At 44.3% G+C, this 26,900-nt stretch overlaps 1 protein-coding gene across 1 annotated transcript in view; it reads right to left on the reverse strand.

Annotated features, from left to right (window-relative positions):
* Positions 1 to 25,497, reverse strand: part of SPON1 (spondin 1) — a 313,267-nt gene extending 287,770 nt beyond the window's left edge. Inside the window, exons 1-2 of the mRNA XM_027979368.3 lie at positions 25,082 to 25,497; positions 4,137 to 4,243 (exon numbers count right to left, since the gene is read on the reverse strand). Coding sequence (XP_027835169.1) covers positions 4,137 to 4,243; positions 25,082 to 25,319 — 345 coding nt within the window. The 5' untranslated portion in view covers positions 25,320 to 25,497. The remainder of the gene's footprint in view (positions 1 to 4,136; positions 4,244 to 25,081) is intronic.
* Between the last annotated feature and the right edge of the window lie 1,403 nt (positions 25,498 to 26,900).

The following is a 26,900-nucleotide window of genomic DNA, read 5'->3' on the forward strand; positions in this document are numbered from 1 at the left end:
GCTGGACAAGCCGCCGCTGGAAGCAGAGGAGCAGCCCCGCCCCCTTCTCCTCGGCCTCCAGGGTGGAGGTGGGGGCGCTGTAACCCTAAGCCTTCCTCTCCCAACAGCCCCATTCTCTCCCTGCCAAGTCTAAAGAGGCATTAATGTTTGCTTTAAAGTTTCTTTTGTACCTAGTGAATCTGTGCGCTGAGTAAGGGCTCTCATTGAGAAGCAAAATCACCACCTCTTAGAGTCACTTTTAGAACTAAGGATGTAATTTCTACCAGATTTAAAGGATATTAGGATTTCATCATTGATATTAAGTCCTTAAAGCTGTCATATTTGGAGTGAGGGTGTTAACAAAGAAGTACTTATAAATATTTGTTAATTGCTATGTATGTGTGTATATATATATACATACATATATATATATTAAATTATATCAGCATTTGTAGTTTCTGATCATCTACTCATGTTCCCACTGATGACTTGCTGACTTCCTGTCACACCTGTTGATATAAAGCACAGTGACAAGGAGGATGCTATAAGCTCCATTAGGGCAGGATGATGTCTGTTTTTCTCACTGCTGTATCCCTAGTGCCTACCTTAGTGCCTGGCACATAGGAGACACTCAATAAATGCTGATGAATAAATGAATGACTTTAGAGATGACAGCTCTGATACAGAGAGAAAATCCTTTCACGCTAGTGTGGAAGGGGGCAAGCACAGAGACCACAACATCTGAAGCAGGAGAGGCAAGATGGGACATGAGCTATGATTTCTTCCTCTCTAACCTCCAAGATACTGGGCACCCAAGTGAACGTGCATTTAATGCACAAGGACAGGGCAGGGATGGGGAGATGAGTGTGAGAAAACCTCTGAAACAGGATCCCTTTCCCACCCCCTTAAGATGTTAGATTACTTTGGTCAATTTACTTAGTCCCTTGGAGACTTGGTTTCATCGTCTAGAAAATGGGTACAACAATCCTGACTTTACAGGGTTGCTATGAGAGCTAAGTAGGATAAGGAATGTAAAGCTCTTGACATAGAGCCTACTGCCCAGTTGTTATGACTCATTTACCAAGGTTTGAATTCAGCTTTATTGCTTAGAGCTGAATGGTCTTAAGAAAGTTACTGGAATCCCTCTGTTGCCACAATTTCCTCATCTGTGAAAAAAAGGATAATAATGCTTATCTTGTGGTGTTACTCTGAGGATTAAATCAGTTGAAACATGTAAACCACTTAGAACAGTATCTGGCACGCAAGCATTATTATTGTATGTGAGGCATTTTTCCTATATGTTTCCAACTTTGATCTTGTTAGGGCTCAAACAACAGATTTGTTGTTGTGATGATGGAGTTCTTGTTGGACAGGTTGGATCCTTGTCTCATTTCAACACTAGTTCTCAAACTCGAGTTTGCACTGGATTCACACTGAAGGCTTGCTGAAACACAAGCTGTGGGGGCCCCACGCTCAGACCTTCTAATTCAGAAAGTCTGAGTGGGGCTTGAGATTTTTTTTTTATTTCTAACAAGTTCCCAGATGATGCTGATGCTGCTGGTCCAAGGACCACACTCTGAGAACCACTGTGATATAAAGAGAGGATATAAGAAGCTCTAAGAGAAGAAGGAAAGATAAATACATAGAGATAATTCTGAAACAATCCCCAATTGGAATGAGTTATGGGCACTAGCAGAAAGAATAGTTTGTTCATTTATTCACTCAACAGACATTTACTTACTGCCCAATGTGAGCAGGGCCCTGTATTCACCAACTGGTTTCCAGGACCAAGATTAAGCCAAGCAGAAACAACAGTGAGTTGGAGAAGACTATCAATTTGCTGAATTAAAACAGCATCAAAGAAAGAAACCATGTCCCCACTGGCCTAACTCAGGCATTATTTAGTGTGTGTATATGTATCAGAATGTACACAAAATTTACCATTTTGACCATTTTTAAGTATACAGTTCACAGCATTAAGTACATTCATATGTTATACTGGCATCAACACCATCTATCTCCAGAACGTTTTTCATCTTCCCTAATTGAAACTCCACACATGTTCATCAATAATTCCCTATTTCCCTTTCTCTCACATTTCCTGGCAACCACCATTCTACTTTCTGTTTCTATAAACTTGATGATGAAGCTCATATACGTGACATCAGACAGAATGTCATTTTGTGCCTACTTATTTCATTTAGCATAATGTCAAGAGTCATCCATGTTATAGCATATGTCAGAATGTCCTTTTTTAAAGGTGAATAATATTTCACTGTATGTATACACATTTTGTTTACCCATTCATCCACCAATGGATATTTAGATTGTTTCTGCCTTTTGGCTGTCATTAATATTGCTGCTATGAACATGAATGTACACATATCTGTTCAAGTCCCTGCTTTCAACTCTTTTCGGGAATATATTTCTAAGCATCATTTTCAAGCAGATAAATTTTGTTTGAGTAAATATTAAGATCACATTTCCCATCTCCCACCCCTCCCCTCCTTTTCCCTTCTTAGAACTTGATCCCTCCTGACCCTCAGGTACCTAGATCTCTCAGCTGCCCCAATCTGATAAATCATTCACACCTCCAAGAACAAGGGGGATACATCTTAAGTGTTCTTATGGGCTGAATGCATGCATGTATCTTCCTTTCTCTATAATGACAACCTTGCTGATGCACTGTCCAAACATACCTATGCCAGGAGCATGTCCAGGACTATAAGGAAGACATTTAGTCACTGGAATCAGACATGTGATACAGAAGCCTGACCTTACTACTTACTAGCCGTTTAGGCAAGGGATTTAATTTCTCAAACTTCAATTTCCTGATCTGTGAAATAAGTGTAATAGTTTGGATCTACTTGGTTGCTGTGAGAATTAAACTAAGATAAGGTAAACTAAGATAAACTGAGATAAGGTAAAGCACTTAACCAAGTGCCTGGCATATGGTAAGCACCCAACAAACACAGACTGTATCTGAGTAATTCCTTCAGATACATGCCAAGACAGTTCCTGCCATCTAGATCCACAGAAGGACATTACAGTGAGCATGGAACTAATGGTCCCACTCAGCCACAAGCCCAGAGTCCTAAACACTGGACATTGTTTCTTTTTAAAATCACAGGATTCAAAATTACAACCTGCTCACAAGGGGTTAAAGATATCTTTGGACAAGGAAGATATTTTGGGTGCTCCATGGAACCCACAAATTGTACCAGAATCCCCAGCAGCCAGCTATGGGTATAAGTATTCTTCCTCGGTTGTTGCTGTTTTTTTTTTTTTTTCCCCCTCTGAGTTTGCAAATGCAAGATAAAAATGGATTCCAGAACAATGGAAATTTGAGATGAGAAATGGTTACAGCAGATTTGGCCAGGCCTCCTCCTAGGATGGCCCCAGTCCTTCTGGGACGTGTTCTGACAACTCGTTGGCCTCTTTCTAAGCCTCTGCAAAGGGGGTGATGTTCCCGCCACTTCCCTTGGAAGAATGTTGCACGGTGAAATATGACTCACTGTCAGGGCCCTTGCCTTTGAGATTCCCTTTCTTCTCCTGACCCACTTTCGTCTTGCTGCGCCCTTTTGTACAAAGTCAAATGAGGCCTCCTCTGGAGGAGGCTGCTCTGTGAGGACTGACATTTAAAGACCATTACCACCTCTTCAACTCAGCCCTGTTCATTTAGCCAAGCAAAGCATGTTTAATTCTTTTAATCTTCCCTCATAAATCAATCTCTTCATTCCATTAATAGTCCTTCTCCTGTGCTTTGAACTCCCTCCAGTCTGGTCATCCTAAGCTCTTGTTCCGTTTACACTTGAGAATTGCCAGTCAATCAAGAAGCGGCTGCACAGGAAAAACAGCCGGATCCTCGCCAGGGTTCTGGAAGTTCTCAGCATACTGGAGTGTCTGCCGTCCAAGACACCGTGAGCCCCAGAAGAGCCCTGCCTGGAGGCCAAGCCCCATGGCCTTAAGGGAGACTTGAGGCATCTTCTGCGCACCCCGTTCTGGGTCTTTCCATGGCCTTGGCCCACCTGGCCAGTGGTCAAGGGTCATACCTGTCCCGCTCCTTTCCATCAGCCTCCACAGTACACTCACCTTGCAGCTGGCATCTACCCACTAGAGCAACGGAGGACCCTGGGTAAGCCCAGAATCATTCTTACCTGGAAGGTCCCGGCATGGTCTTCCTCCTTATCACCCTCTCTGTTCTCTTTGAGGGCGATTAAGGTGAATCCTCTGAAATAGGAGGGAGGGGCAGCTGAAAGCGTCACTGCAAGATAAGAAGAAAGCAGATGATCAGCATAATAATCAGCTGTCTTCCATTTGTCAAATGGATAAATGTGAGCCCTCATCAGCATCCCAGACCTGTGGGCCACAGGGGCAGGTGATGGTGGGAAAGGCTCATTTGGGAGAGTGATGAACTTTCACCCTCGCCACCCAGCCCCCTCTCACATTTCAGAACCTGCTAAAACACCTGAACTGTGATCTCACTTGGGAATTGTTGAATCAACCAAGCCTGAGATGAACACTCTTAGTAACTACAATTTGATAAAAATAGTACATGGTCAGCAACTTGTCTTGATAGTTATCTAATGTTATATACTTCCATAGATTGGCCCAAGAGAGACTCAGGTGCTTGCAGCATAAACTCCTATCAGTTCAGTTTAGTCACTCAGTCATGTCTGACTCTTTGCAACTCCATGGACTGCAGCACACCAGGCCTCCCTGTCCATCACCAACTCCCGGAGTTTACTCAAACTCATGTCCATTGAGTCAGTGATGCCATCCAACTATCTCATCTTCTGTCGTCCCCTTCTCCTCCCACCTTCAATCTTTCCCCGCATCAGGGTCTTTTCCAATGAGTCAGTTCTTTGCATCAGGTGCCCAAAGTATTGGAGTTTCAGCTTCAGCATTAGTCCTTCCAACAAATATTCAGGACTGATTTCCTTTAGGATGGACTGGTTGGATCTCCTTGCAGTCCGTTTCTCTCAAGAGTTTTCTCCAACACCACAGTTCAAAAGCATCAATTCTTTGGCACTCAGCTTTCTTTATAGTCCAACTCTCACATCCATACATGACTACTGGAAAAAAACATAGCTTTGACTATGTGGACCTTAGTCAGCCAAGTAATGTCTCTGTTTTTTTAATATGCTATCTAGGTTGGTCATAGCTTTTCTTCCAAGGAGCAAGCATCTTTTAATTTCATGGCTTCGGTCACCATTAGCAGTGATTTTGGAGCCCAAAGAAATGAAGTCTGTCACTGTTTCCCCATCTATTTGCCATGAAGTGAATGGATGAGATGCCATGATCTTAGCTTTCTGAATGTTGAATTTTAAGTCAACTTTTTCACTCTCCTCTTTCACTTTCATCAAGAGGCTCTTTAGTTCTTTTTTGCTTTCTGCCATAAGTGTGGTATCATCTGCATGTCTGAGGTTATTGATATTTCTCCTGGCAATCTTGATTCCAGCTTGTGCTTCATCCAGCCCAGAATTTCTCATGATGTACTCTGCATATAAGTTAAATAAGCAGGGTGACAATGTACAGCCTTGATGTACTCCTTTCCTTATTTGGACCAGTCTGTTTTTCCATGTCCAGTTCTAACTGGTGCTTCCTGATCTGCATACAGATTTCTCAAAAGGCAGGTCAGGTGGTCTGGTATTCCCATCTCTTTAAGAATTTTCCAGTTTGTAGTAATCCACTCAGTCAAAGGCTTGGCATAGTAAATAAAGCAGAAGTAGATGTTTTTCTGGACCTCTCTTGCTTTTTCAATGATCCAACAGATGTTGGCAATTTGATCTTTGGTTCCTCTGCCCTTTCTAAATCCAGTTTAAACATCTGGAAGTCACAGTTCATGTATTGCTGAAGCCTGGCTTGGAGAATTTAGAGCATTACTTTACTAGCATGTGAGATGAGTGCAATTGTGTGGTAGTTTCAACATTCTTTGGCATTGCCTTTCTTTGGGATTGGAATGAAAACTGAGGATGTGGCAAAACACATCCATTTCTGTGGGCACTCAGCTGGAACATATTCCCAGCCTCCCTTGCAGTTTGGTCTGCTTGTGTCCCAGTCCTGCTGGTGGAAAACTTGGACAGACAGGATGAATGCCACTTCCTGCCTGGCCCCTCCAAATTTTCTACATGATTCTCCGTCCTTCCTCTCCCATCTCTGCCTGCTGCATGCAGGGGAATCCAGCAGAGGACCCTGATGCCCCAGGAGAAGGATTGGAGTCACAGGATGGAAGGAACCTAGGTTTCTGAACAACCACAAAGATTGGCTACTAGTGTCTATAAAAGGTCAGATAGAAAGTAAGGAAGAAAGGTTGAGAAAAAAAATAATGAAGTAGAGAAGGGCAAAAAATGTGGGGTGCTAAGCAATATGCACCCAGACACTGAAGACTTTGATGTCAAGAGAAAGAACTTAGATCTCTGAGGGATAGACAGATAGCCCCACAGCAGTCTGAGGTTATCTAGGTTGGGGTGGGGTGCCTTCAAAGCCAATCTACACACTTCTGGAGGAACAGGAACAGAGAGTAAGAGGCAGACAGTAAAGGGGCTGTGCCCAGATCACCTCAAATTCCTTTGTGCCATGGTATGTGGCCCTGGTATTGATGAGCCTTTGCTTCCAGAGGCTGGCACCTGTGGCTCGTTCCTGAAGGACCAGCCTCAGGTCACTGGAGTCTCTCTGCCTAACATGAAAGGCCCAGCTCCTTTGCATCAGGTGATGATTCTGAGGACCTGACATCTCTAAATGGCCCTGCAGGATCAGAGCTCACCTGGGGTCACAGCCAGGTGAGGTTACTTCCTCCCCTGTCCCAAGTCCCTAACCCCTTATTGGCTTCCTCTGGGAGTACTTCCTTTAAGAGTCACTTGCACCCCAATCATCCCCTGAGGGTTTGTTCTGGGTTAAATTGTGTCCTTCTAAAATGTATGTTAAAATCCTAACCCCAGGTTCTTGGAAATGTGACCTTTTTTGGAAATAGGGTCTTTGCAGATGTAATTAATTAAGATGAAATCATAATATTGGATTAAGGTGACCCTAAGCCCGCCTATGGCCAATGTCCTTAGACAAAGAGACGCAGAGACACACAGGGAAGAATGACAAGTGATGACAGAAGCAGAGATGGGAGTGAGGCACCTGCAAGCCAAAGAATAGCAAGGACAGCCACCAGAGGCTAGGAGAGGCATGAAGCAACTCCTTGGAGCCTCCAAAAGGAAACAACTCTGACAACATCTTGAGTTCAGACTTTTCGCCTTGAGAACTGTGAGCAAATACATTTCTGTTGTTTCAAGCAACAGGTTTATGGTACTATACACGGGAACCCTAAGAAATGAATAATACCTGCTTCTGAGGAACCCAGCCTAAGCTAGACATGCAGTCTCTGCTGCACAGTCAGTGACTTCAGGCTGCAGCTCAAACTCCATAGATTGATGGGCCCCCAGACTGTCTCTCCGGGAAGCTCCACCAACCATATTTCCATTCCCTGCTACACCACATTTCAGTTCTGGGACTCTCTCACTGGCAGTTTGCTGAAAAGCCACCATTTCATCCTACAGTATTATTTTTTTCCACTTGGCTATTCATACACCTGGAATGTTCCACCTCCTCCATTCCTGGCAAACTTTTTTAGAAATCAGCTAAATTTTCATCTTTTCTGTAATGTTTCCTTTGACTTGCCCCATCAAGACCTGGGTGCTCTTTTCCCTTGGATCTTGTTAAAATTCCAGACATGGAACAACGGACTGGATTCAAATTGGGAATGGATTAAGCTAAGAAAGCTAAGATCATGGCATCTGGTCCCATCACTTCATGGCAAATAGATGGGGAAACAGTGGAAACAGTGATAGACTTCATTTCTTTGGGCTCCAAAATCACTGCAGATGGTGACTGAAGCCATGAAATTAAAAGACGCTTGTTCCTTGGAAGAAAAGCTATGACCAACCTAGACAGCATATTAAAAAGCAGAGACAATACTTTGCTGACAAAGATCCACATAGTCAAAGGTATTGTTTTTCCAGTTGTCACATATGGATGTGAGAGCTGGACTATAAAGAAAGCTGAGTGCTAAAGAATTGATGCTTTTGAACTGCAGTGTTGGAGAAGACTCTTGAGAGTCCTTTGGACTGCAAAGAGATCAAACCAGTCAATCCTAAAGGAAATCAACCCTGAATATTCATTGGAAGGACTGATGCTGAAGCTTCAATACTTTGGCCACCTGATGTGAAGAACTGACTCATTGGAAAAGACCCTAATGCTTGGGAAGATTGAAGGCCAGAGGAGAAGGGGATGACAGAGGATGAGATGGTTGGATGGATCACTGACTCAATGGACATGAGTTTGAGCAGGCTCCAGGAGTTGGTGATGGACAGGGAAGCCTGGCGTGCTGCCGTCCATGGGGTCGCAAAGAGTCAGACATAACTGAGCTACTGAACTGACTGATACAATGGGCCTAATAACAGTATTTACCTCAACATGTCAATGTGAAGCATAAAGAATGCATGAAAGTCCTTAAAACCATTGTTGGCAAATAACAGATACGATAAATATTAGCTCTTATTATCAGCGATGAAATGATCACGTTAAATATTTTGTGTGCAAGTATTTGTTTACCTATTTGTAAGTCCTTCAAAGGTAAGAATCACATCTTAGCCCAGCACAGTGAATAGCAGAGTTGGTATGTAATTACATTTACTGAATCATATTCATGGACTGGTAGATTCAGTTTGTAAAGATGTCAATTCTTCTCAAATTGATTTATAAATTTAGGGCAACTTACATTAAAATCACAGCATGGTTTTGTGATATTGACAAGCCGATTCTAAAATTTATATGTGCAGAGGGCCAAGAATATATAAGGCAACCTGGAGAAAGAAAGGCAAAGTTGGATGACTTACACTACCAGCTATTGAGACAATGCGGCTATAGAAATTAAGCCTGTAGTACTATAGCAAGGAAAGAAACAGGCCAATTGAATAGTTTGAGGTCCAGATAAAGTTCCACAAATACATATAAACTTGATTTATGATTAAGAGTGTACTGCAGAGCAGTGGGGGAAAGAAGACATATTCAGTGACAATTAGGAAATAGACATGAGGGAGCAACTAACACAACAGGATAATGGTGCATAAAAAGGTGGATCTTGGTCTTTACCTCACATCATATTCAAAAATTCACATAGATTGTAGAGCTAAATGTGAAGAGTGAAACAATAAGGTTTTAGAAAGTAGCATAAGATGAAACATGAATGATCTTGGCATGGGAAAGTTTTTATTTTAATAGAACATTTAAAAACACTGATGATAAAGAAGATGTGTAAATGGAATGATAACAATGTCTTTTCATAAACAAAATTTTGGTAAGAAAATGTAAGCTATGGTGTGAAAGGAGGTATTGGCAATACATTGAACCAAAAACTTTTATCCAAAATATATAAAGAACTCTCAAAGATCAATAAGAAAAAGATAGCCCAAAGTAGAAAAAAAATAAGCAAATCGCATGAACTAGTACTTCACAAAAAGTGTTACTCAGTCATGTCCAACTCTTTGCGACTGCATAGACTGTAGCCCACCAGACTCTGCTGTTCATGGAATTCTCCAGACAAGAATACTGGAATCGGTTGCCATTTCCTTCTCCAGAAAGTTCACAAAAGAAGGTGCCCAAATGGCCAATTAACATATGAAAAGGCACTCAACCTCATTTGTCAATGGGGAAATACAAATTAAATCCACAGTGAAATACCACTGCATGTCCACCAGACTGACTAACCTTAAAAGGATTCACATATCAAATGTTCTTAACTGGAACTCTCACACTCAGTTGATGAACTGAAAATGAGCAATCTTCCCAGGAAAACTGTTCAGCAGTATTTACTGAAGCTGAGCTTATACATTTCCTATGACCCAGGACTGCCTCTCCTAAATCAGTAGAAATGCAGACATGTGTGGACCACATAACACCTACCAGATATTCATAGTAGCATCATTTGTAGTAGCACCTTTCAGTCAAAAATAAACAAATTACTGCTACCCACAACAAACAATCTTAACTGAAAGTAGACAGACACAAAAGAATACAAAAAGTACCATGACATTTATATGAAGTCCCAAACCAGGAAAAGTACTAATCTATGATCCTAGAGGTCAAGACAGTGATCTCCACCTCAGCCCTCTCAGTGGTCCTCCATTGTCACCTACTAGCTTTTCTCTGGAGATTGACCCTGAGGACCAGCTTTTTAAAACTCATTGTTGGTTCATCAGCTTGCTGAGTGTCATGACCTTTATCATCATCATCATTTTGATCACCATCTTCATTCCCAACATCACCAAGACCACCATCATCATCCTTTACAATTTTGAATCCTTTATATATATGCCAGGCACTGTGGTAAATGTTTATTTAGTCATCTTTACATTCCTAAAGAAAGGTAATATCATTAACCCCATTTTTTTAAAATGAGTATCAGGGAGGTTAAATAAGGTCATATACTTATTAAGTGGTCTTGTATTTCCCCATTGACAAATGAGGTTGAGTGCCTTTTCATATGTTTATTGGTCATTTGGGCACCTTCTTTTGTGAACTTTCTGAAGAAGGAAATGGCAACCCATTCCAGTATTCTGTTTTTTTTAATGATTTTATTTTCTTAATTATTTTTTAACCATTTATCATTTATTTATTATTATTATTTTTACTTTACATTATTGCATTGGTTTTGCCATACATCAACATGAATCCACCACGGGTGTACATGTGTTCCCCATCCTGAACCCCCCTTCCTCCTCCCTCCCCGTACCATCCCTCTGGGTCATCCCAGTGCACCAGCCCCGAGCATCCTGTATCCTGCATCGAACCTGGACTGGTGATTCATTTCATATATGATATTATACATGTTTCAATGCCATTTTCCCAAATCATCCCTCTCCCTCTCCCACAGAGTCCAAAAGACTGTTCTATACATCTGTGTCTCTTTTGCTCTCTTGCATACAGGGTTATTGTTACCGTCTTTCTAAATTCCATATATATGTGTTAGTATACTGTATTGGTGTTTTTCTTCACTCTGTATAATCAGCTCCAGTTTCATCATTCCAGTATTCTTGTCTGGAGAATTCCACTTCAAGTGTGGGAAGGGGAGGCAGGGCTGATCTGGGGCGGGGACACAGGAGTGCTTCTGAAGTGCAGGTCCTTCTAGTTCCTGATCTGGATGCCAGTTACATAAGTATATTCAACAAGTGATGATTCACCAAGATGCAAGATTTGTGAACTTTTCTGTATTAAAATTTTGTTTTGACAAGAATATTATTAAACAATGTTTCTGAATGATAAGTATAGATCTTTTTGTATATTTGTGCAGAGCACTTAAAGGGCTACCCATAAACAGCTTTCCAGAATGATGCATTCCTGTAGGTTCTAGAAAACTAAGGTTTTACTTTACCTTATTGAATACAATCCAAAAGATGGAGGCTCTGGAGGCTCAAGTTGGTGCTTCAAGCCATAATTATCAGTGGTGATGACTGTGTTACACAGTGTACTTTGAAGGAAGAGAGGAGATCCCCATCCCTCTAGTTAGCCCCATCATATGACTCCTCAAAGGAACAAATGCGCAGTGTGTTCTGAGTCCCAGTATTGACTGAAGACAACTGCTTGGCAATAAATAATAGCACCTTCTAGTGACTCCTCCCAAGTGCTTCCCAAGAGAGGTCATTAAGAGACTCAGGAAATTAAAGAAAAAAACTTATGAAGGATTAAAATAAAAAAAATTTTTAAGTCCACTTGGAGCCACTCTGTGAGCATATACAGGGAACTGGTTAAAAGCAAAGATTTCAGATTAGAGTCCCAGAGCTACCACTTAATAAGTATATGACCTTATTTAGCCTCCATGATACTTATTAAAAAAAATGGGGTTAATGATATTACCTTTCTTTAGGAATGTAAAGATGACTAAATAGACATTTACCACAGTGCCTGGCATATATATAAAGAATTTAGAATTGTAAAGGATGATGATGGTGGTCTTGGTGATGTTGGGAATGAAGATGATGCTCAAAATGATGATGATGATAAAGACCATGACACTCAGCAAACAGATTAACCAACAATGAGTTTTAAAAAGCTGGTCCTCAGGGTCAATCTCCAGAGGCTGAGTCTCCAGAGAAAAGCTAGTAGGTGACAATGGAGGACCACCGAGAGGACTGAGGTGGAGATCATTGTCTTTGGGGCTGATAGTCACAGGTCAGGTTCTGCACAGGTTTGGATAAGTCTTTATAATTAACTGAGTCTTTTTGCAGCTCCTCACGCCCTAGGGAGTGAGCCTCATTATGGCCTCTCAGCCCCTCCCAACCCCTTGAATACTTCTCACCCAATCTCAATTAAATATTTGTGAGTTATTTGTTAAATGCTGGTCTCCTCTAATAACTTGTAAACTGTGTGAGAACACAGACCCATTCTGTCTTGAACTACGTCTCTAGAGACACACAGAGAAAAGACCTAGCCTCTGCCTTCTAGGAGCACACAGTCTAAGAGCTGGCAGAAAAGGCTGCATTGGCAGGTATTTTTATATGATGGGTGTTATGGATGTATGAGTGAAGTGCTCTGGGATCCCAGAGGAGGGAACACCTGAGTCTACTGGGGGAGTTAAACGTGAGTCATGGGGTCGCACGGGGTCGCAGAGTCGAACATGACTGAAGCGACTTAGCAGCAGCAGCAGCATGGAGGAAGAGGCATTTGAGCTGCAAACTAAATGATGTATAGGAGTTTGTCCAGTGGACAAGAGGAACAACAGCATCTCAGAGAGAGGGAAAGGCATGGAGGGCCGGCTTTGGCTTTGGAAACCAGAAGTAACTCTGTATTTTATTAGTTGCGAGCTGGGAGGGAGGATATTGAAAGAGGCTAGGGGAGGAAAAGGGGAAGCATCTTTGAAACATCTTTAAAGTCTTGCTAAAAAGTGTGGATACCACTCTGGAGGTGACAAGGACACAATGGAGGGTTTGAGTTGGGGAATGTCATGTAAATTCATGTTTTAGGAAAATCAGGCTGCAAGATGGATAACAACCTTTCCCTAAAAACCAGCTCAGTGGCAAGGGCCTCTCTGGCCTGCCTTGTTTATATGAGGACTTGTTCATATGTGATGTTTCACATAGGGGCCTGGCCTCAGATCTCCACGTAAGGTGGAGTTCTCCCCTCCTATGTATATGAAAACTCCAGTCCCACCTTACTCCCAAAGAACCTTCTGGCCCTTCAAATGTTGGTTTGTCAACGCTCTAATATAAACTTCAGTGCATCTGCTATGCCCGTTGTCATTACTGGATCTTGTCTAGGCCACTCTCCCTACCCTACCTCTGGGCTTCAGACCCTTCCAGTCCCAACCTCAATGAGACAATCGTGAGCCAGATTCCAGTTCCATTACAAGGCCAGCCATTGCCATCCACCTGCTCTATGTTACTGAGATGCCCAGTCTTCATGCTCCGCATAACAGCAACAATGAACTTGAGCTGCCACCTTACTTGTAATGTGGGGTTGGCTGTAAGGACCGCTGGAGTATTTCATTAGCTATGGTGGTCCCGTCCTGATTCTGCACAACTTGTGGAGCTCTGGACAGCTGCGACTCACATGCCTCACTTAGAAACTGGCAGTTCAGCCCACCTAGTCAGGAGTAGGCAAGAGACAATGCTGCTGACAGGTTGGCAAATACGATGGCAGGATTACAAATCCTGGGTGAGCAAGTCATGGGGTGGGTTTGGCTTATGCTGTTCTCTCTCTCAATGAATGCTCTCAACATTCCCTGGGAGAGATGAGCGCCCTCCCATTCCAAACTAAAGATCATGCATATTTAAGGTTTTAAGGGCTGTAGGTATGGATGTATAATGGATGTAGCTAACAGACTGGGGTTCAAATTCTTGTTTTCTACATGTTGCTGTGCTGTTCTTAGTCACTTAATTGTGTCTGACTCCTTGCGACTCCATGGACTGTAGCCCACCAGGCTCGTCTGTCTATGGGAATTCTCCAGGCAAGAACACTGTAGTGGGTTGCCATGTGCTCTGCTTTCTACGTATTACCTTGGGCTGATTATTTAACTTCTCATTATCTCAGCTGACAATCTCCTGTAAAATGGCACTAATAGTATTTATATTGTTATTATGACAACTAATTAATGAATATTTATAACATTAAGCATTTATAAATTTTGCTAAGTAAAATATATTTAAAGCTAAATGAGTTTCCTCTCCTGTCTAAAACAGGGATCATCACTGTCATTTCATGTATTTGTCATTAAGACTAAAGGAGGTAAGGCTTACAAAGTACATTGCAACAACTCAACAGAAGTTCATTCTTTCCCCCATATGCTCCTTCCTTGTGGAATAGCTGGGAGCCAAGTGAATGGGTCCTGAGCTGACCAACATGTAGATGGGAAGAGGAATGGATGGGAAGGATGCGCCTGAGGAATCAGAGATATATCAGCCAAGAGAATGCAGCTGGGGACTGGGACTAGGGAAGGAAGTTCTAAGGAACACACGCTGTCTGAGACACCCGCATCTCCCCTTCCTCTGACCGTGTAATCTTTGGGGCTGCCAATCATTGTCCCCCTTCTCCCCCCTGAAATATCAAGTCACAGAAGTGACACAGAAGCAATTTACCTCCATATTGTCACGTATCCCATTCCCCTGGGTATGTGACCTATCAGAACCCTTCCCTGGAATTTTTCAGTTTGGAATTAAAGGGAAAAGCACTTTTCTTTCACTTACAGAACTGACTGAAAGACTTTTCACTGAAGGTTGTTAACAGTTACCTTCCCTGGCATTCCCTAGAGAAAGTTTATCTGCAGTAAGAAAAACTGTGTCAACACACAAAAATGCAGCCAAGAGATAAAGGATGGAAGGAGAGAGAAGGCAAAAAAAAAAAAAAAGAAAGAAAGAAAGAAAAAAAAAGGGACTGGGAACAATGGAGAGGAAAGGAAAAGGGAGAGAAAAAGGGAAAGAGAGAACTTTGTTTAAGTCCCTAGATCCATTGAAACCTGAAGCCAGATCCACCCCTGGACTTTTCAAATATAGGGCTCAATAATTCTATTTTTTGCTTTAGTTAGACTTTGTTCCTGTTACTTGCAGTGGAAAGACTCTGGACTAATTTGGGAGCAACGAAAGAAAATAATTCAACCTAGACTGTAAGATTCATTAACAAGCTAAAGAAACAGTATCTGTAACTAAACTGAGGTGGTTGACCAGCAGGGTGGCAATTAGTATTTAAATGCCATTGAGGTAACAGAAAATTGGTTGACTTCCAAGCTATTTTAATTGGATGTCAGCTTTTTGAGAAAGATTTTAAGGCAGGTCAGAATGCTCTGTCCTAAGCCCTGACCTGCTCATCTTTCTTACCAACTTCTCAGATAAAGACTTCTAAGGCTTGCTTGTCAAAATTGTGGATGATCCAAAATTAGATTATGTGAACAGGTCACTCAGTGACAGAATCCAGATTCATGAATGGTTGACAGCTAGCAGAATGGGCTCAAATATGCTGGATTAAGTCTAATGGGGAATCACGTCAAAGCTGATATTCAAGGACCAGTTTCACTAGTACAGGGAAAGGAGGGCAGCGAGCCTTCCCATCAAATCTCAGGAATTTTTTGCTGGCTGCAAGCTCAGTGTGATTCCAGAGTATGACACAGCTGCCAAAACAGCAAACACGAGACCTGGCAAGCTTAACACAAACACAGTGTCCAGAACAAGGGAGATAATCCTTCCACCCTGTTCCATCCCTATCAGAGCACATCTGGAGTTTAAGGTGCAGGGAATAAGAAACAGGGTCCCACAAAGAATCGTTGAGGAAACAAGCAATTTAATCAGAACTTACGGCAGCTGTTTCTCCACAGACACCTCAAGGTCTGCCATATGGCCAAGGGGAGACCTTACTTTGCCGGACTCCAAAAGACAGACCCCAGACGATGAGTAGAAGGTACACGTGAGGCAGTTTTTGGCAGCCGAGATGTACAATACAACGCAGTCCGCCCCGGCTCAGGCTCTGCTCATCTGTGAGTGGTCACCTAGAGGAAGCTCACAGCTCTTCCCTCCCACCACTTCACAGCCAAGCAGGGGAAGGCCACTGCTGTGTCATCGGTTCTGAGGACATAGCACTGGCCACCATGTTGGCAGTAACAGGACAGGGCAGTGATGTGACCTGGTGCTACAGTCCATGGGACTAGGAGGCTGGGGGTAGGGCTTGGAGACATGGGATGGGCAAGCACAATCACAGGGAAGTCACCACCTTCTCTTTGTGTCTCATCATCTTGCTTTAAGAAAAGATAGAAAGAAAGGATATAGATTTCTGGAATCCAGCCTTTTGTTAGGGTGGGGTCAGTGAAGAAATATATATATATATATATATATATATAATATATGTGTGTGTATATATATATTTAACTTTTAAGTGGTTCTGACGCATAGCTAGGTTTGGAAACCACACAAATGACTCCACAAACTGCTGATTTCAGGGAAAGTCACTTTAATAACTGGTGTCTAGGTTTGAGGGCTCAACAATCCCCTGTGCCCTCTTCTCTAGGTAATCAGAGTCAGCATCTGAGGCTGGCAGCTGCTTCCCTTTGCTCTCTTGCCTGCTGTCCATGTGCTCCTCACCTCTGAACCATCAACAATCCTGCTTTCCACCGTGCACAGGACTGCCAGTTCTTCCCTTCCAACAGCCTTCACCCTGGACCCAGACCATCTGCCGGCCCTCAGGCTCCAGCCAATGCCCCCAGGGCCCTGAGCATCCTTTCTCTCTGCTGCCACCGCCTGGAGATCCTTGCCATCTGTCCCCATCCCTTGGCCTCACCTCTGTCTGGCAGAGGGAAAAATGCTGTCCCTTCCTTCTATCCAGCTCTCTTAGAGCGAGATCTCACATCTCTCTCTTAGAGGGGTTCTTGGGATTTAAACAATACTTTCATTTTTCTATAAATAATGATTTAGTGCCTGTGATGGTCACACAATGTTCTGGGTGCTGGCGATAAAGTAGCCAATAAGAAAGGACAAGTCTTTGCACTCATAAAGCTTGTATTCTAGCTTGAGGAAGCAGGTGATGAACAAGATCATTTCAGAGAGTGGTTCAGGGCTATGAAGAAAATAAAACCAGGCAAAAGTAATGGGGACCATAAATTGGTGGTCAGAAAAGCCTCTTTAAAGAGATGACATCTGAGCTGAGACATAAAAGACAGAGTGAGCCATAGAAAGATCAGGGGGAGGGCATTCTAGGCAAGGAGAAGAGCATATACTAAGGCCCTGGGGTGGGAATGAGCTTGGTGTATTTGGGAAATTCAAAGGGCAGGGTTGCTGCTGTGAGGAGGTGGTGGAGAAAGAAAAGGAGGAAAAGAAAATGAAGAGAGAAGGAGAGGGGGAAAAGGAAGAAGCGGGGAAGAAGAGGAGCATCAGAAGAGCTTCCTGTAGCACGGAGAATTCAGGTCTTCCCACTGCTGCATCTGCCCATCCTCCCACACTCCCATCCCCCCACACTGTGTTTTGGACTCGCAGCCCTTCCCTGTCCTTCCTCCGTGCCACCTGGTCTGTGTTTTCAAATATCAGAACTACAACAGTAGACAGGACCCAGGTTATTTCCCATGGGTCTCCTAGACCTCAGTGGATGTGAGCAGGCCCCTGTTTAAAGTTTCCCTGAACTTTTCATGGCAGTTTTGAGTACTCTGAAAGTTAGAAGCCTTGTCTATGTAGAGCTCAAAAAGGCCTTCTTGGGGTGTTACCCAACTGCTCTCCCTATCCTAGCCTCAACTGCAGCCCAGCCAAGACACCCCATGAAAACGGGAAACTTTAAATCAGCAAGAGTTAGCCAGCCACGCATAAAGCTTTATGTGACATGGTGAGCTCTCTGACAGTAGGTGCTCCAGAGAAGTGCATGTGACTGGAATCAGACACAACTGTACACCATCAGGTTAAAAACCGAGAGAGGAAATAATACTTGAGATCATTTGGGCCACTTGCCATGTCCCAGTTCATGCTCACTCAGGCGCATACACGTAATTCATGTGCCTGAGTGAGCATGATCTAGGACTCTTGGTTCTCTCCGTTCATCAGATGGTGAGTATTTTGTACTTGTCACATCAGTGTCTAAGGACAAGCAAACCAATGGTTTTGTACAGTATTCCAACCGAGGAAACATTGGTCTCTTCCAATGTTGGAGGGAAAAATAGATGCTGAACTTCCTGAGAAATATCAGTTATATTTCTATTCCCCACTAACAAAACTATCTGCAGGGGCACATAAATAAGGCTAGTTTGAATCTAGTATCCATGTGATCATTTATGTACAATTGCAAAGGATTTTTAAGGAGTAATTTTAATTTATGTGATTTTTGCTTTCCATAATGACTCTTGAATCTAACCCTCAAGTAAGATAGGACTCTTCTCTTCAAAAAAAAAAAACAAACAAACAGGTATGTATGTATATATAGAATATATGTAGAATATAGGGGCTTCCCTGGTAGCTCAGAGGTTAAAGCGTCTGCCTGCAATGCGGGAGACCTGGGTTCGATCCCTGGGTTGGGAAGATTCCCCTGGAGAAGGAAATGGCAACCCACTCCAGTATTCTTGCCTGGAGAATCCCATGGATGGAGGAGCCTGCTGGGCTACAGTCCATAGGGTTGCAAAGAGTCGGACACGACTGAGCGGCTTCACTTCACTTCATGTGAATATATGTATATATAGATTCACTATGTCGTACACCTGAAAAAACACTGTAAATCAACTATATCAATTAAAAAACTTTGACATCAGAAAATTTAGTAAATTCCATAGCAAATTAAGAGCACTTATTTTAAAATTAATCTTAATAAAACAATACCAGATCAATGGGGTCTGATTTGAGGGAAATTATCCATTAAGAGGATGAAAATTATATTCTGCATTAATACTTTTAAACTCTAAAAAACTGTAAATTCGTTCTTTTTCATTCTAAATGTATATCCCAGTGAAGGTTTCCTTTCCTCCTTTCCCCTTCCTCTCTTCTTCTTCCCTCTCTTCTCTTTTTCCCTCTCCCTCTCTTGCATTTTCTTGCTTTACCAACTTCTTCCTCATCCTTTCTTTCCTTGCTGCTTCCTCCTTTACTGAGGAAGAGGGTGAGAAAGACAAGCTACTCTGACATACTGGCCCCTTTTTTCTTCTCGGTATGAACCCTATCAGCACATCACATGCAAGCGGGCATGCGCACACGCACACACACACACACACACACACACACACACACACACACCTACACACACCTCAACACTCCTTCCCTCTACTGATTCACACGCCATTGAGAAAACCCACCCAGATGACCTGTCACTGAGCAAGAGAATGTGAGACATTATTTTTCCAGGGGAAATTCATTTTACTTGTTAATAAGAGTCCAGTAGAAACAAATGAAAAACAAGTAAAATTAATTTTAACTATATTTTATTTAGCCTGCATATACAATTACTGGGGCTTCCCTGGTGGCTCAGTGGTACAAAGATTCTGCCTGCCAAGCCAGAGATGCAGGTTCAATCCCTGGGTCAGGAAGACTCCCTGGAGAAGGAAATGGCAACCCACTCCAGCGTTCTTGCCCAGAAAATCCCATGAACAAAGGAGTCGGGTGGCCTACAGTCCATGCGGTCGAGCTGGACACAACTTAGCAGCTAAACAACAACGACGACAATTATCATTTCAACATGTTATCAATACAAAATATTCTTAATGAGAAGTTTATTATTTTTCTAATACTAATTATTCAACAACGAGTGTGTGTCTTACATTTACAGCACAGCTTAATTTGGACTAACCATGTTTCAGGTACTGTGACTTGTGGCTACTTCTGGACTGCAGAGTGCTAGAAGAGGCAGGGCAACAAGACAGAAGGAACCTGGGTTCCTGGGTAGGCATGTGGAGCAAACTGCCCATCATCATGGAATTTCCATTTTAGTTCGGTTCAGTCGCTCAGTCGTGTCTGACTCTTTGCGACCCCATGAACTGCAGCACGCCAGGCCTCCCTGTCCATCACCAACTCCCGGAGTCCACCCAAACCCATGTTCATCAAGTTGGTGATGATGCTATCCAACCGTCTCATCCTCTGTCATCCCCTTCTCCTCCTGCCCTCAATCTTTCCCAGCATCATCTCTCATTTAAAATATTGTATTTTCTGGTCTTTTTGTAATGAACTTATCCTGTATCCGGATTAATACAAGATGGCTAAAGTTTTTTCCTCTACAGAAGTTGGTATTGATCTACATCTGTCATTCTATGTATAATAAGCAAACAGCATGTTTGTAAACATATCAACAATTATAATCTCTTGTTCCAGTTCAGTCAGCCAGATGGAGAGGGACAACTTAACTTGTATAGGTAAGTACTCAAGTTTTAAACCTTGAAAAATTTCAGTTTATATGCTTTCATTTTTTGTATGCTCTGACTTTTGTGTTTCATCAAACTCAAAGGAACAAGCCTCACAACCATAAGCATTTATATATGTATACATCTTTTTAATTTTCATTAATGATTTGAACTAAATACTTATAAAGAGAGCAAAAGTTAAAAATTAAAGTTATATAATAAAAAGAAAAAAGGAAACAAGAGGGTCACTTATAAATAATTACAATATCAGCAGTGCTTAATTATAAAAAAACCACTACATAAAAAGTTTATTTAAAAGACCTCATCCAGCTTAAGTTTTTCATATTCTATGTATATACTTTTCAAACATATAATTTTACCGACATGGGTAATATAATATCTGCATGTAAAAATAAAACAAGAGTCAAATTAAGGTTTTTCTCTTTCCAATTTGTTTCTGTTTCCCCACAAACAAAAGGAATTGGCCAAAGTCTGGCAAGTTTCTTCATGTTTCTAAATTAATCCTTTGGCTTATGGGCGAATGCAATACTGAAATCTACAAGAAGAAAAAAGCAAATGTAAATAAGGACCCACTTCAGACTTAGTGTCCCAAGATACGTCAGTTATCATCTTGATTTGTTGTTGCTGTTTTCCTTCAACAAAGCCACACCACCCAGAAGACTGTGGGTAGCTGGCTGAATTCATTGCACTAATTCATTTTATTGCATCAGTATAGAAAACTAGTTAAAAGTACAGATTTAGCAGTTAGACATTCCTTAGTTTGTATCCTTACTCCACTGATTATTGAGGCTTAGTGTCCTCATCTGTAAAATAAAAATAGCAAATTGCCCCAAAGTACTGGAAGGAATATGTGAGATGAGTAGGAAGCACTTAACACAATGTCTCATCCAGTGTTAGCTGCCAAGTATTTTTCTATTTCCAAAATAAATAATGATCTCACAACATTATATATATGTATGTATGTATGTGTGTGTGTATGTATATATATATATATATGTGTATATATATATATATATCCTACAGTATGACAGTTTCTTTTGACATGGATTATTTCTAATTCTCACAGCTATACTAGGATGGTAGGAGAAGCTGTCTCATTTTACAGGTGGAGAAACTGTGGCTCAGAAAGGTAAAGTGGCCTGCCCATGGTTACACAGTGAATGTGTGACTGAGCCAGAGTGGAAACAGACCCAGCCAATATCAAAGCCTGTGTACTTTCTACCAGGTGGAGATGGGACACTCTGGGACACACATTCTTATGGAAGTGTGTGCCCCAGAGTGAGAAAAAGAAAGAGAAGGCAAAGCAGCTTTGGAGGTCTCCAAACCTCCCTGTTTAGAATAAATCCCTTAATTATGCTTGAAGTTGGTCAAGCTTTTGAAATCTTGCCTGGACATTCTTTCCCCATCAAGTTCCTTGAAATTCCCCTTTAAAGAGCATCTAGGAAAAGCCACTCTCATTAGCCAGGGTCTGGCTTTATTTTCCTAATAAACAGACCTTTGGACAGACAAAAGAGTCTCTTATTTTCAATCAATTCTTGAACATTTCAGCTGATTTTCTTCTATTTGGCTTGAAGTTGTGATCTGGGAATGACTGGTCCTGCAAATTGTCCTCCTATAAGGGAAGCCCCTTGAGGATCCTCAACTTGTTATTTTTAATCACTGTAATCTCTTTTCCAAAGGAGGCCATGGTCAGAAACAGAGCAAGCCTTTCAGAGCTTTCTAAAGCACAATTATTGCAGAGGGAGTGGTATTGAGGGAAAAAGGGAGGGAGGGTAGAGATGTGGGAGAGAAGAGGCAGTCAATATAGTGCTAACAACTTGGGAAAAGGCTGAATCATCATCTCAATTGGATCCTGACTGTTGAGAAGAAACCCCATGTTTTAATTTTTTTTTCCATAGTGACCATTTTACTCCAGTCTAGAAAATCTAAAGGATATGCTGAGATGGGAGGGTGGGAGTGGGGCATGGAGAGTGGAAGCTCTGTGGGGATGAACTGGAATCCCAAGGACAAAGGTTTGAGGCAGGAAAACAGACCATTGATTCCAAAGATTGTGAGGGGCCCTAATTCAGTAAAAAATAAAAAAGCAAACAGAACACCAGGAGAATGTTAATTTCCATAGCCCTAAGTCAATACCCGGAGCAGAACGTATTAGATTTACTTCTAATGTAACTATTCTAAGAAAGTATAAGCCAACAGAAAATGTCACAAACCAGGCCAGTGCCCTTTTCTTCCTAACTTTGAGTGGCAGAATCAGGTTTGCTAATCCGAAGTATTGACTCAGGAGGTATTAGCCTGGTTCCTGCAAGATCTTTCTTGCAAGATCTCTTAGCCACCAGAAAAGAGGTAAGATGATTGCCCACCAACGCCTGAGTCGGGCGTCACAGTTGAAGACTAACATTGTAGGCTGGCATAACCTATAAGGTGAAAGTCTAGTCCCAGTTTTCACCCGCTGTCCATGGATACTTAGGCCATCACGGAACCCCTCTGTTCATGTGAATCCCAGATGCATCTCTGTCTCAGTGCTGGGATCCCTCATGGCCAGTGCTCAGCCAAATTGGGAGGATTCATGTGCGAATAAAGACCCAGTAGGACTCTTGGGCTGCAGACTAGCCTCCATTATCCCCCAAAGAAATTCTGGTCCTAAACTAGTAATAGTCTTAAGCAAGCCTCCTAATATGGAGAAATCATTCATGCATTCACTCATTCAATTATTTCCTGAGCACCAGGTAACTGCCATCCACTGGTAGACTGGCTTGAAGGAGTGCTGAGAAAACCTACTTTTAAACACACACACACGCACACATGGCAGAAACAAAGTGAACCTGACCGTGCACATCCCTTCATTATTAAACCATTTGGGCCTCACTGACAACTCTAATATATACTGGGAACCCACTGTAGCTCAGGCACGCTCATCTTTATGCACTCATTTACTCCCTAAGACCCCCCCAAGGTAGCTGGACAAACATCTGTTTTCAATAACTGGGAAACAGGATCCGAGAAATTAAAGGACTCGCACAAGGTCACACAGCTACTAAACCCGGGACTGACTGCGGAGCCACCTCTTTCGCTGCCACGTGGAGCTGGGGCAGTTTTCTCAGGGACTCAGGTCCTCGGTTTGGGGGAGGGCTGAAGAGGCCAGCGGGGTTACACCCACTTCCCTCCAGTCCACGGAGAGGACTGGCTGTTTCCCAGCTGGGGGGAAGAGGCTGCAACCGCATGTAAGTTGGCTTGCTGGGCAGCCGGGCCAACCCGCTGCCAGCTCCGTGGGGGCCGGGCCCGGTGTTCTCCACGCCACCCCCATCCTTCCGCGCAGAGTAGCCCCCACCCCGCCTAGCCGTGCGGGCTTGCAAGGGCTGCCCGCCAGGCGTGGAGCGCGTCCACAAGCGGACTGCGCTCTCGGTAGCTCCGGGCGGAGAGGATCGGGAACACAAACCCAGGAAAATGGGGGAAGCGTTCCGGGAAAGGTGGTCCCTGGTTCTGGTCGCCTGCGTGACGCGGGCTCCGGCTGGCACTACCCCGAACTTTCTCCAGTGTTGCCCCCATAGCTTCCTCTCGCGACGCTTGGGAACGGGGAAAGTGGGGATGGAAGGGCGGTGGCTGTGGGCCCGTTTGCCCCACGAGTGCCCCAAAGCCCCTCTCCCTTGCTCAGCCCCAGAATCGACCTATGCAGGGCCGGGGTGAAGGGACCCGTGCCCTGTCACTCCCCGCCCGCGGGGCCCCCGGTGAGGCTAGGCAGGCTTCCTTCCGAGCCTGGCGTCCTGGCTCCTGACTGGAGAACGGCAGGGAAAAGATGGCTGGGGACCTGACCCGGCTTAAGAGAGGGGCTCTGGGCTCTGGGCATGGCGTCAGGGGTCTTCAGGTCTGTGCTGGTCGAGCTGCCTGTCAGGCCCGGGAGGCGCTCACTTGCTTTGGACAACCCCTCTCTGCGCTCTCGAAAGCCGGCTGTCAGCTGAGGAGCTTAGAGAACCGCTTTTCTGCGGGTACTGAGACTCGGGGTTGCGGGAGCAGCTCTGGCCTCCAGGGACCAGGCCTCAGGAATCTGCGCTTCCCTTTCGGTCTTGACTGGATTCCCCTCCCCTGTTCAAAACTACCTAGAGCTCTCAGTCCACTGGGAGCCTGTCCTAGAAATCCAGGGTCTTCTCCCTCACCTGGGACCGTCAAAGAATAATTTGGAGTTCTTTCCAGGCAACCTTCCGAAAAGCTTCAGGTTCTTCTCTTCTCCTCCCCCCGCCCTAGGACCAGTTAGGGGAGAAGCCCAAGTCCCTTCTCTTGTAGGGATCCGTCCGGGGAAGCTGGAATGACCGTCCCACTGGGGGCCGGTCTCTGAAAAGCTGGTTTCCTCTCCTTCAGGGATGGGAGTGGGGAAAACCGGAGTCACCACCCTGCCTAGGACCCGACTAAAAGAAGCCAGGGTCCCCTCGACCCCAGAAACGGATCTGGAGAAAGGCGAGTCTCCACCGCTCTCCTGAAACCACCCGGGGTAGAAGCCAGGCCAGAGTGACGCGTCGCTCAGCTCCGACCCACACCCGGGAACCGCTCTTCGGACTTGGGGGCTGCATCTCCTGGCTGCGGCCCCGCGACGGCGCCGGACACTGGGTCGGAGCTGAAAGGATAGGGCATCCAGGACAGAAGGGGGCCCTCGGCGGGCTGCGCTGGCACCGTGCGCCTGGGAACCGTGCGCCCTCCTCCGGCACTGCGTGGTTGGCGCCCTCCGGGGGGCCAAGTCCCGCGCCCCCAACACCACGGCGGGCCACTTACCGCGGTAGCTGGTTCCCGGCTTATAGAAGTCGGGGTCGCCCTCCACGCGGAGGCTGAACTCGGTGTAGCCCTCGCGCCGCGTGCCCTGGACGCGCAGGATGCGGCTGCAGTAGCCCTCTGACTTGGGCACTTTGTCCAGGGTCTCGTCGGAGAAGGCCAGCGCCACCGCCAGGGGCAGCGCCAGGGCCAGCAGCGCTGGACCCCGGCTCAGCCTCAGGAGCACGGGGGACAGCCTCATCCTCGCGGGCCCCCAACTTTGTGCCCTAGCCGCTGGCTCTCGCCACACGACTCCTGCCCGAAGGGGTCCCCGCGGAAACGAGACCTGGCAGAGCCCAGGCGGGGAGCGGAGCTCCGAGCCGGTGCTGGCGACCGGGAGAACGTGCTGCCTGGGCTTGGCGGCTGCCGAGCTGCGCTGCGCTGAGCAGAGCCGAGCAAGCCGAGCAGCGCGAGGAAGGGAGGGCGGCGGCGAAGGAGGAGGAGGAGGAGGGAGGGCTGATTTTGCCCAGATCCCCAGCGCAGCGCTGTTTTGTTTCTGAGCTGGCGATTAGCGGCGCGGTGGTGTTTATTTTGCGACGCTGAATTCCCAGGGTCTAGCGAGGAAATCATAGGGTCTAGGGACACTGCGGGCTCTGTCCCACCATGAGGCTGCCACCCCAACCCCGGACTCTGTGGAGGCGGGTGCCCCAAGGAGGGATAGACTGAGAACTAACTTTTGTTGCACATCTACTCTGTGCCATATTACAATGTACTGTCTATAGCTTATAGGATAAAGTCAAGCATGTATCTGCTGATACTTTTTAAGTTGACCTGTCTTTATACTTAGAAATCTCTCTTAATAGTAGACTTCCCTGGTGGCTCAGATGGTAAAGAATCTGCCTGCAATGCAGGAGACCTGTGTTCGACCCCTGGATTAGGAAAAATCTCCTGTAAAAGGAAGTGGCAATCCACTCCTGTATTCTTGCTGGGAGAATTCCATTGACAGAGGAGCCTGGCAGGCTACAGTCCTTGGAGTTGCAAAGGGTCGGACCCAACTAGCAACTATCATTCACCTCTGTGCCTGGCCATATTCTGGGAGGTTTACTTACATCTGCTTACCTTCTCCAATCTCACTGCACAGAATAAATGCGACACTACTTTCATTCATTTTACAGAGGAGCAAACTGAGGCTTTTGACCAGTTAATACAGAGTCAGATGCCACGGCTATCTGAATTTATTGCCCTTCTCATAGCGTGATGGAACAGGTCAGACTGATGGATGGAAAGGAGCAAAAATGATTCATCCATTGGCCCCTGTAGGCACAGTGCTACGGCTTGTAATACTTTTGGCAATTCCTGAAAATGGTCTCTTTAAAATCAAAAGAAAAAAATACATTTAGAGCTAATAAAATATTTGACCATATAGTACTAATTTATTTATATTTCGATTTACACAGTCATAAAATATAACGTTTACTGTTGTTTTATGAAGGAAGAAGCCCACAAAGACAAAACTGCCTAAAGCCCAGGGGAGTCCTCATAGAGCCCTGGAAAGAGATTTTGAAAGTTTCAAAGAAAAGCTTGTGTTTTCTTGGCTTAGACTTTAGTTTAGGTTCCCAGTCCCCAGTGACAGATGTTTGGAGAGGAACTGAGCCTGAGTGCTCACTGGCCAGAGCCTCAGGCACCAACCCCAAAGCCAGACAGAGAAAGCCAGGTGCAAGAATCTCACCCAGTGTTTCCTTGGGGACAGACCTGAATCAAACATTAGTCCTAGAGCCTATTATACAGTGTGAAGTAAGTCAGATGGAGAAAACAAATATCATATATTAACAAATATATCTAA

Source organism: Ovis aries, chromosome 15 (genome assembly GCF_016772045.2).
Source record: "Ovis aries strain OAR_USU_Benz2616 breed Rambouillet chromosome 15, ARS-UI_Ramb_v3.0, whole genome shotgun sequence".
Classification (NCBI taxonomy): Eukaryota; Metazoa; Chordata; class Mammalia; order Artiodactyla; family Bovidae; genus Ovis; species Ovis aries.